Source organism: Loxodonta africana, chromosome 10, assembly GCF_030014295.1.
Source record: "Loxodonta africana isolate mLoxAfr1 chromosome 10, mLoxAfr1.hap2, whole genome shotgun sequence".
In the NCBI taxonomy this organism is placed as follows: Eukaryota; Metazoa; Chordata; class Mammalia; order Proboscidea; family Elephantidae; genus Loxodonta; species Loxodonta africana.
Genome location: NC_087351.1, coordinates 23,787,823 through 23,799,588, shown reverse-complemented (window position 1 = coordinate 23,799,588; position 11,766 = coordinate 23,787,823). Strand labels below are relative to the sequence as shown.

General features: G+C 36.4%; 1 protein-coding gene across 1 annotated transcript; it reads right to left on the bottom strand.

Annotated features, from left to right (window-relative positions):
* Nucleotides 1-2,577: 2,577 nt before the first annotated feature.
* LOC100668320 (olfactory receptor 4F15-like) lies at nt 2,578-3,520 on the bottom strand. Its single transcript, XM_010602272.3, is given in 3 exon segments — nt 2,578-3,324; nt 3,327-3,427; nt 3,430-3,520. Coding segments are annotated over 3 exon segments (939 nt in total).
* Nucleotides 3,521-11,766: the final 8,246 nt, after the last annotated feature.

The window sequence follows — 11,766 nt, the reverse complement described above, 5'->3', positions numbered from 1 at the left end:
GGCCCAGAACCTGGCAGTGTTTCATTTTGTTGTACGTTGGATAGCTATGAGTCGGAAGTGACTTGACACTGCATCCTGAAGAATGTTACCCCACTTTCAAGACATTATCTCCAAGCTGGTGCTTCAGCTGCATCTGCAGTAAGTCATTCCATTGCTTTATTAGACAAGCAACATCTGGGTTGTGTAGCATGTGGTAGGTCCAGTAGGTTCAGTAGTTATGCCCTCAGTCCCACACCTTCTTTGCTATAAAATGAGTCCTTGGTATGATACGATGGTTTATGGGTTGGTAATAATTGTATATTAAATACTCTGTAAACCTTAAGAAAATGGTTGCTTAAAAACTGTAGAGCTTTGTGGTATGATAATCCAGTTTGTGCTTGCCATAAACTCTACACGTTATCTCTTTCCACCACCAGTTGTTCTAACACCAGAGGGAATGCCAGGTAGTATGGTCCAAGCAGCAGTGCCATTATCATACCATCTAGGCCTGCTGCAGAAGGACCCTTTCCAGATCTAGGGTCCCACTCAAAATTCTCCATAGGTTTGATACCACATGGTTCAAAGTTCCAAACCTCTAATTACACTGTTGGTCTTTCTGGTTGGTCAGCCTCTATCCTAAGTCATCTTGTTGGCATCAACTATGAAGGTGCCCACCATGAGTCACCTTGTTAGCACAAACCATCAGGTGTGGTCTGAGGGGCCAGGCACCAATAACAAAGACACTCCTATCACTTGGGAAATCCCAAGGGTTTAAAGGCTGTCTCCCAGGAACTGGGGACAAAAGCCAGCCAAATTCTTCATTATACAGTATTACATAAAAAGCCAAAAACCAAACCCAGTGCCGTCGGGTCGATTCCGACTCATAGTGACCATATAGGAGAGAGTAGAACTGCCCCATAGAGTTTCCAAGGAGCGCCTGGAGGATTCAAACTGCTGGCCTTTTGGCTAGCAGCCATAGCACTTAACCACTACGTCACCAGGGTTTCCACAGTATTACATAAACAATAAATATTTGTAAACTGATTGACTCATAAATGCTGGGCTTTTGATGGAGTCACCATAGGAGTGACCTACAAAAATGGATTACTTTCAAGTGTGGGAGATATTCTTTTTATTTCCAGAGACACACTATAGTATAAGTATTAAATGAATGGTTTCTCGATCCAAGCTGCCAGACTTTGAGTCCAGGCCCACCACTTAATAGACTTTAAATATATTTAATGTCTCTGTGCCTCAGATTTCTCCTCTGTAAAATGGGGAAAATAAGTGTATCCACTTTAAAATTCAAGGCAAAGAATTTAGAACAAAATCTGGACCATAAATAGTACAGTATGAATGCTATCAATGATTACCTCCCCTAAGGGAGAAACGAGAGAGGGTCATAACTCCACCTCATTGGAAGAAATTTTAACGATAGAATTGTTTTTGTTCTTTAGTAACAATGTTAAATAACAAGCAGCATGAACCCTGAAGAAAGAAAACCTTCATAAATATTGTGGAAATATTTCATTTTCTATTTGCCAAAATAAATTTTATCTTTTTGGGACAGAGGCATAAAGATATTAGTGAGTCTTAGGCAGAGTCACGCAATTCACCAATTACATGTGTTTCCCACAAAAGCAAGAAACTTAGCAATTGTAAATATTTGAGGGACCTCAGGCCTAAAAAGTAGAATTTAACCTGGGGTCACTGGGAATACCACTGTAATAAAAGAATACTGTTAATAATGGAATTGCAAACATTTTTGTCATAATTAAAGCAATGGGTAGAATATTCAGCTCTGACCTGAACAAGAAAATATATGGTAGACAAGGATTTGGAAATGATAAAGAAGCGTGGAATACTAATGGCCACTTAAATGGTAGGAAAGAACGCAAATGAGAAGATAAAGATCTGTTTTCAAAATAGGTCAAAACTAGGCCTGCAAGAAATAGCTGTAACAGTGGAAAATAAGCAGCAATTCAGAACACAGAATTTGATTTTAGGGGAAAGAGCACTGGCCTGGCAACCAGAGACCTGGTTTCTGGCTCTCTCTTGAAACCTGGCTCCATGCCCTTAAGCAAATTGCAGTCACCTCTCCATTCCTGGATTTCAGCATGTGTACCTTGAGGGGATTAAGACAAATGGTATTGGTAATCCATCCCAGCTTTAAATTATAAAATTGATTATTTCCCAGACTCCCAGATAGAGGATTCAGATAAAGAGACAAAATGTGTAGATTCTGGGGCAATGGAAGGCAAACAGATAGGGAACAGAAAAAATTAAAATCAAGATAATTAGATAGTAAACAGTTAAGAATAATGTGAATACATAGTTTGCCTACTAATAGAATGATCTGCCCAATAAAGAAAAAAGATAAAATATTATTATATCCTCAATTACATGGCATTCTGGGTTTCAAAGAATAACATCATTTCTAATTGAATGGTGAAATAGATATCATAATTTAATAGGTAATAAATATCTAGGCATGTAACATGGCCTAAGTCTTGCATATTTCCTGAAATTGAAATAAAGTCTTTCTTGCCACTAGCGTCAAGAAGAATCTATGGTTCCATGTCTTCTTAGTCAATCCATTTATGATATTTTTCTGTAATGCCCAAGACCACTACACAGTCTCTTCATTGCCACTTTCATCTCTTTATTCCTCAATGTGTAGATAACTGGATTCAGAAAAGGAGTGAGAACTGCATCAAAAATAGCAAGATACTTATCCAGGTGTGATGTGGCAGAAGGCCAGGTGTAGAAAAACATCAGTGGCCCAAAGAATAAGATCACAACAGTAATATGAGCCGACAGAGTGGAAAGGGCCTTGGAAGAACCACCTGAAGAATGTTTCCAAACATTGAAGAGACTAAAGATGTAGGAAACAACCAATAAGACAAAGGAGCCCACAGAAATGAGTCCACTATTGATGGTGACCATGAGCTCCAGCTCTTGGGTGTCTGTGCAGGCAAGTCTGAGGAAACGGGGAAGTTCACAGTAAAAACTGTCCAATACATTAGGACCACAAAAAGGCAAATCTACCACAAAAACTAGTTGAATCACTGAGTGGATAAGGCCAATGGTCCAGAAAGTGACTAAAAAAAATAGACACATCCGTGGGCTCATGATGGTCAGGTAATGGAGAGGCTTACAAATGGCCACATATCTGTCAAAGGCCATAGCTATGAGCAGCACCATCTCAGTGCCCCCAACAACATGGCTAAAGAAGATCTGGGTAATGCATCCCCCAAAAGAGATGACTTTATGCCTCTTGAAAATATCACTGATCATTTTTGGAGCTGTGATTGAGCAAAATGCCATATCAATGACTGAGAGGAGAGGTTAGCTAGGAGAAAATACATGGAGGAGTGCAGATTAGTATCCAATGTTACGGTGAACACAGTGATGAGGTTTCCCATCATGCTTGCAAAGTAGAACAAAAATGAAAAACAAAAAGGAGAAGCTGAATCTCCCATGAATTGGTGAGTCCCAGGAACACAAACTCTGATACTACAGAGTGGTTCATTCCATCCATTGCCTCAGACACCACAATTGGTTTTCATGTTACTTAAGGAAGGAAGAAAATGAGAACAAATTACCTTGGCAAACTAAGTTTTTAAGAAAGACAGTTTTAAGTTCATGAAAACAATTATCATGAGATAATATTTCACACAGTCAATCTTCACACATGTGTATTGGACTCCTACTTAGAGGGGTCAACTGGTTCCCATATGGCTTCATGGTTTTCAAAACTACTTGCGCTAAATTAATTCCATCACTGGACTTAGTGCCATTCTGCTTTCTTCTAGTATTATACAGATACTTCCTATTTCCTACTCCCCAGTATGTTCTACTTGGATGACATACAAGGTCATCTTCAAATACTTTTGACTGTGATTTCATATGAATGGATGTGATTTCAACCATTCATGTGAGAAACCTCACAATTACTCATGCACAGCATTCATTTTTTGAAGTCTCTGTTCCATTACTTATATTGCTCAATTACATTTTAAATGTTTATCTTTCTTTCTCCAACACTCAAAATTCCTCTCATTCTATTCTCAAGCTCACAAAATTGTCAAAGCTCAAATACTCCCTCTCACATGAAATCTTCCAAACCCACCCAGGTCTCAATACTCCCACTGCACTGTTAGCATTTATTGCACTCTGCCTCTCCTGATTATATATATGTCCATCTCTCCAACTAAAATGTACAGGCATCAGGTCTGTTTCATATGGGTGGCCCCCAACACCATCACAGTCATCAATAGCGGCTAACATACACCATTTACTCAACAAGTGCTTCACACTTGTCGAATGAAGGAAAAAATTAATGAGATTAAAGAATGATCCAGGAGTGGAAAAAGTAGAGTTCATATTAATATTATGTTTTTGTAATGCCAGTCAGAAGTTATCACAAGGTCCCACATCTCATTCTTTTAATTATTTCATCACACAAAGTAATATATGCACAAGAAAATTCTGTCATAAAAAAATGAGGGTCTCAATTATTAACTGAAAATAGTCAATAAAGGTCTTTTGATGTGTTTTGAAATGGAAGAAATCACTTTATTGTATAACCATTACACACTTTCAAAAAAAAACTCAATTTATTGCAGAAAATGAGTGATGAGCTAAGACATATAACAACCTCCTCTAGTCTACTATACTCATTGCCTCTCCAAAGGTAAGAACTCTGCCACATAAATGGAGTCTCTCTCTCTCTCTTTTATTTTTCTGATAGTATATTTGCAATGAATAAAAGAGTGGCAGAAATGAAAAATTAGGTGAAAAGAGCCAGATAGTGTCTGTGTCTATATTTGAGGGGAAAAGGACGACTGAGTTATAAAGTTCAGACAAGAATGGTGACCAGGTCCCGGCATGGGAAGGTCAGGCAAGATTATAGTTCCTCAAGGATAAAGAACAAGTGTCAGATATAAACCATCGAGAAGTCCACTGCTTAATGGAATGTTTCTGATTTAGTCCAACATCCACATTTTACCAGTGAAATAATTTATATTATTAAAAAAGTAGTTGGTGGCAGAGTTTATACTAGAGCCAAGAACCCTGGACTCCCATTGAAAGTTGCTTGCATTAAATAGCTTTTGTTTCATTTCCTGTTGCTGGTATAGCAAATTAGCACAAACTTAGTGGCTTCTAACAACACAAATGTATTATTTTACAGTTCTGGAGGTAAGAAGTCTGAAATGGGTCTTAAAGGCTAAAATCAAGGTATCAGTAGAGCTGTGTTGCTTCTGGAAGCTGTAAGAGAAAACCTGTTTCTCTCTTTTTCCTAGGGATCCCTGATGGTGCAGTAGTTAAAGCGCTTGGTTGCTAACCAAAAGGTCTGTGACTTGAATCCACAAGCCACTCCATAGGAGAAAGATTGGACCGTCTGCTTCAGTAAAGATTACAGCCTGGGAAACCCTATGGGGCACTTCTACTCTGTCCTATAGAGTCACTAAGAGTCCAACTCGACAGCAGTGGATTCCTTTTCAGGTTCTAGAGCCACCGGCATTCCTATGCTCATGGCACATTCTTCCCTCTTCAAAGTGTTTCACTCCAACCTCTGCCTCCATCTTCCCATCTCCTGTCTGACTCTCACTCTCCTGCCTTCCTCTTACAAGGATACTTGCGATTACATTGGCTGACCCAGATAATCCAGGATAATCTTTCCAGCTGAAGATGCTTAACTTAATCACAATTCCTTTCGCCATGTAAAGAAATTAGGACGTGGATATTTTTGAGGGTCCATTATTCTGTCTACCACAGCCTTCTTTCATGTGAACAGATATGTTAGGGGAAAAAAGAAAATCTTTAAACTAAGCCAAGAGTCTGACAGAGGGGAATTTTAGATAGCCTGTCAGGAAGGTGGGAGAGATCCTGAAAGGAGGAAGAACTGAGAGTGCAGTAGTTAAGTCCTGACTTTTGCTGTGTAACCACACATAAATAACTTCTGATTCCAGCTACCTGTAGAACCAAGCCTGGACAACTAATCTCCATTAATGATAAGGACACTATGACAACTAGCCAACAAAGGTGTTACTGGACAATTAGTAATGCCAAGTATATAACTGACCCCTGAGGAGTTCTCTGAATTATTTTTGTTCATTAATTTAATAAATATTTCTGAGTGCCCAGAATGTCAGGCACTATTCCAGGGTTAGGGATATATTACTGACAAGAACCCAAGCCTTTGTGGAGTGTACATTCATGACAGAAAATACAATTTTGGTCTGTGACATGCAGAGCTTCTTTCTCCAGAAAGAGTAAAAACACTTGAAGAAGTTCTATTATTCATCAAATACTTCGAAAGTCTCGAACACTCTGTTTGCCTCTAGTTCAAGTTACATTTTCAGAAAGTCTCTCCTCAGTTTACTGACATCTTTCTCTCTTTGAATTCTTGCATTTGTAGTTTTTACTACATATTTAATTTTTCAGTAGCTTTTTATTAAATATGCATCAGTTTTATCTTCCCCAATATTTTATAAAACACTTGGGGGAAGATTTTATGCGTCATAATTCTTTGTATTGACAGAAAAGAAACTAAAAAACTATGCCGATAGGAAGAATTATTGGCTTATCCACTCATTATTCAGCAGATATTTATGGAGCATCTATAAACTGTCTAGCATTACACTACACCTTAGAGATAACATAAAGGTAAAAAAGGATAAATATCAATCTTGGAAAAGCTCACTATCTACTAGTAATTCCATACAAGCATGTAGAATAAATTAAAGGAATAAGAAAATGACTATATATTAAATGGGATGCTAAGATTATCAGAACAATTTAAAGTAAGAATTATGTAAACTCTTTCATGATTTATAACCAAACCTGCATGTCATGAACTAACTGATCAAAAGTTCTCTAGGAATGGGAAGAAAAATAAGGCAAAAAAAAAAATTTTTTTTTCTGATCACTACGGGAAAAAAATGCTTCTAACTGAGTTTTTTAAGGCCTTCCATGAAGTAGCAATAACAATAAGACTATACTATAAAAATGAGAATAACAGTGGTACTCCCTCCAAATTGAAATTTGAATAGCAAAAAATGATAAAGCAGAATAGCAAAAGAAATGGTGATAAATCTGACTATTAATAAATTTATAAAGAATAATGTTAGCAAAATTAGACAAGAATTTATTGGGTCATTCTGAAAAAAAAATATATATGCAGTTCTGTGTAATTAAAGATAGGGAGACAGAGCCTAGGTAGAGGAAGGATGGACATAAAGGAAAGGGAGTTAAATAAAATTAAAAAATCAGAAAGAAATTGATAGAAAGACAAGAAAAAGCAAGAGAAGGGGGCATTAGAGTATCCAATGCACCAGGAGACTAATATGACCATTTAGATGGGAAACTAAAGGGGAAGATCATATAAAGGAGGAAGAGAAGGCAGTGAGGAGGAGCTTTTTAGATGGGCAGTTTTAAAAACCCCAGTTCCCAAAAATATTTCCCATAAGCACCCAGCATTGGACCACTTTCTCTTAGGTTAACATACTGCTTTTCATAGTTTTGCTTTCATTGCTAAGGAAAAGGTGCTCTATTAAACTATTGCAGCAAGTTATCCAATGGCTTTCCTTAGCTCTTATGCACGCATGTTTTGACGATGAAGAAATAAGTGATACATTTTAAACCTGAGTCATTACCCAAGGAGGATGAGCTTGGATAGGCTGTTGGAGGAGACAGCAGATGGGCTCTGCAGGAGAGGGGGAAACCCCAGGAATGAGAGTTAGAGCTGAGAAAAGAGGAAGATATGGGGTCAAAGACAACATTTACCTACTTCTTTAAAAAAAAGCAGCTGCCATTGAGCTGATTCCAACTCATGAAGACCCTGTGTGCTTCAGAGCAGAACTGTGCTCCATAGGGTTCTCAATGGCTGATTTTTTTTTTCCCAAAAGTACGTCACCAGGCCTTTCTTCCAAGGCACCTCTGGGTCGACTCAAACCTCCAACCATTCACTTAGCAACCGAGTGCATTAACCACCTGAATCACCCAAGAATTCCCTTAACTACTTTAGGATCCCTTACAAAGCTGAGATGAGAAAGAGAAAGTAATGCAAACAGAAAATATCAGCAGGGCTGGAGACTTACCCAGCTCCTGTCTTAGGTCTTTGCATTTCTTGAGTATCCACCTAATGGCTCTGGGCGATAGTCTCTGAATGACTTTTAGAAGGACATGCTGGGTTATGAGTACTTCATCAGCTTGTGGCATCCCAGACCCTCCATGGAAAGAGTATATACTCTCCTAAGCTCACTGTCATTAGGGGATATTCTGCTTTGAATCCGCTGGATCTATTCTAACTATTGTTGTTAGGAATTACAATGACAGACACAAATAATAGCCATCATTTGTTTAGACTACTTAAACAATTATGACATGTGACAAACCTAGAATCTTTAGCATTTCTGGAATCATCATTTAAATATCTTGATCTATGTGAAACTGCAACTGGAATAGATTCATGGTAATCTTACATATAATATTTTTAAAAAAAAAAAAAAAAAGACAGATGCTTATTATTCCCAAATAAAAAAATCATTGAGCTGGAAGAGATCTAAAAACATGTTCTGATTCAGTTCCTTTTTTTTTTTTTTTTTCCATTTTTCCATTCAGAACACATCAGTTCTTGCTCACATTACAAGGTTTAAAAATTCATGCCTTTCCTTCGTTTCTTGTTTTTATTAACATAATTGTCCAACAGTGCTTCCTTAGGAAAAAGGACCTCTCTCATCATTTCAATTCAGTCCATGTTCACTTAATTCTTCTTCTGTGGATGTAAAGAAATTGTCAGCAACTCTCTCAGATAAACATTTAATATCCTTGAACTTGGTAAATAAATATCACTTGTCTGTTCCCTATAGTTTTAATCACATCAATTCTTTTAGCCTTTCCTCCTAGGATCCATCTTCTACCCCTTTATCTTTGTCAGTCTTGTCAAACCACCTCCATCTCACCACCAAACATCTCATTGTAGTGACCTAGAAAAAAAATCTAATAAAAATTTTTAAAACATAAACAAGAACAGAAAGACTGGTTGCTGGCTATTACACATAACATATTTAGCTTCCTACATTTTATCTCCATTCCCCTGTCTGATTTTAGTTGACACTACATTATGTTAGTTTAGGATGAATTTGAGTCCTGAAATTATTTTCTCTAAGCAAGTTTTCAATCATTCTTTCTCCATTCGGATTCTACAAAATTGGAGTTTTGTTTTTTAAAAACTGCAGTTATTGCTAGTACTTAATGAATTTTGTTCTCTTTATATCTTAGCTCTTCTCTGAAGATAGAAGTAAACAAGACAAGAAGCTTGTTATGAAGACAACAAGCATATTTGCCTTTACTCTCAGTGCTAATAAATTTCCTGAAGATCTCTAGGTACCGTTATCAACTCAGCCTGCATCCTAGTCCTGTCCTGAACCAAGGCGAGGTGTGGACTCCAGATTGCAATCTATCTTCAGTTGCACCTTTGGATTTCTAAGACATTTCCAAGTTCTAGCTAAAAATTAAGGTTAATTCTCATTCTCTATATCCAGAACTATTCATATTCACTCTCCTGTTGTGTTCAGTATTCTTCTTACCACCACCTCCTCGGTCCTTCCTGTCCCCATGCCAAAGCTTAGCTAATGTGTACAAAAAGCAAACTGCTACCCAAGGCTTCCTTGTCCTTGAAATTTATCTACTTTAATGTCTTCCCACTGTTGTCAACCCCATCCCCATTATTGCCCTGTAACTATTCACAATTATCTCAAGGACACAGAGGTATATAAATTGTTTCCATAAAAGGAAAAAGTAATTAACTGCACTAGAGACTAAAAAAAAAAAAAAAAAAAAGAGGCTAGTGACCCAAAAATGCCACAGTGACCTGGGACTACCAAACTAAATTCAATTAGTCAAGAAAATTTTCTCCCAGAGATAATGGGTCACAGGGGGTATGTAAAAACGGAATCTTTAAGAAAACCAATCTCTGCCTTTTTTTTTTTTTTGCCATTTTATAATCTTGTCATGATAAATGAGAAGATAATGATGGATAGGAATTTGATAATATTCACTTTGCAGGGAATTTATGCAAATTATGTGGAAGACCCAAATAAATATCCATTTTCTCCATGCAGAAACAAACTAGGCAAATGAAAGAATAAACTACAAAATCTATTTTTTTAAGTCGATAGTGTAGGTAATAATTTAACACATTCAAAAAATACTGGAAATATTAATATTTATCCCACATGAAAAGTTTTCATTTTTATATCAAGTGAGTTTCATTTTCTATTGTCTGTTGTGTGGGACACAGTGCTTGACATTACTCCATACATGGTAATAAACGAAGTATTAGGCACATTAAGAGGACACAAAATTCAACATTTGCTTGTTGTGCAAAATATGTTTTTGTTTTGCAACAATGTTTCTGAGTTTGTCTTAAAGAAAGCAACAAAGGACTTTTATCAGACCATTACATTTATCTTTTATTAGAATATTCACATATCTCTGTGTAAAGAAATTGAACAATTCCTCTAGGAAATGAATTAAATGAATATTTAGATAATAAAAGTTAAATTATATAAATGTACTTTATTTTTCTTTTCCTTTCAGGCTAATTTTCTTTTAAGAAATTGAATGATATTATGTCTCACAAAACAACCTTTCTCATCATCAAGAAGTGGTGCTATTGTAACATTGATTGTGTACATCTACAAATATGGGAGTTAAACAATCCCACAAAGAAATAAAATGTACATTTTATAAATTTTGTATATGATAACAATTATGTTTTCCTTTTCATTTCGAACCCACCGAGTATAAACTCACATTCAGTTCTGTCTCATGGTTCCACATAAGAACGCACCAGCAGCACTGTAATCACATGACTCGTGACGTATCTGGTCCTGTCCAGTGCAAAGGGAACCAAGATATGTCCTCAGATTGAGCATACTGTTGTATTTGCAGTGTGCTCTTTGGGATCACTCTTGCCCTCGCCAGGTATCAGGCATGAACTGTGCAGACGCAGCACAAAAGGATGGAAAGTAAGTGCACAAGTTTTAAATATTATTTCAAGGCAAAAACTAGTCATGGAGATCTTAAAAGGGCCTGCCAAAAAACGTCAAAAGACAAACGAATAAAATTATTTTGGACCGCCTTATAAGTTTTTTTATAAGTACTATTTCTTTTGACGATCTCAGATCTGAAGAAAAAATTACATGTTTCAAATCAATTTTTTTTACTTACTAGTTTCAAATATAATTTTTTGTGCTAATGTCCAAATTTTAATGTAAATTTTATATTATAAATTTTACTTGTTTCATAATTTTATTTATTTTCAATTATTCAAATTTCTATGGTAGAACCAAATTTAAAAAGTGACATAATTTTCTATCCAGGTAAAATGAAACAGCAACAACTAAGCAGGGCTCAAAAACAAAATCTCACAGAAGATTAAAAGAATTTGTAGTCCCTAAAGACAATTCCAAAATTAACTTCATTTTTAAAACATAATAAACCGGAAGACATTTCTTCCTTTGAATGCTCAAGTTTATTGGGTGCGAATCGTTGTACTAGCACTGCTAGTGCTGAAGTTGCTAATAGCAATACAAACATAACATAATTTGTTCCAGATTATGCATCCATTTCTTGCTGTAGGAAAAAAAATAATAATAGTTTAGAAAGTGAATCTGAAATTGTTGCCTCTGCAGACCCCATAAGTAACAGAAATACAGATCTTCTTTTGTGGAATAATTTTTCTTCAAATGATGTAAATTATTGGATCTAAAGAGG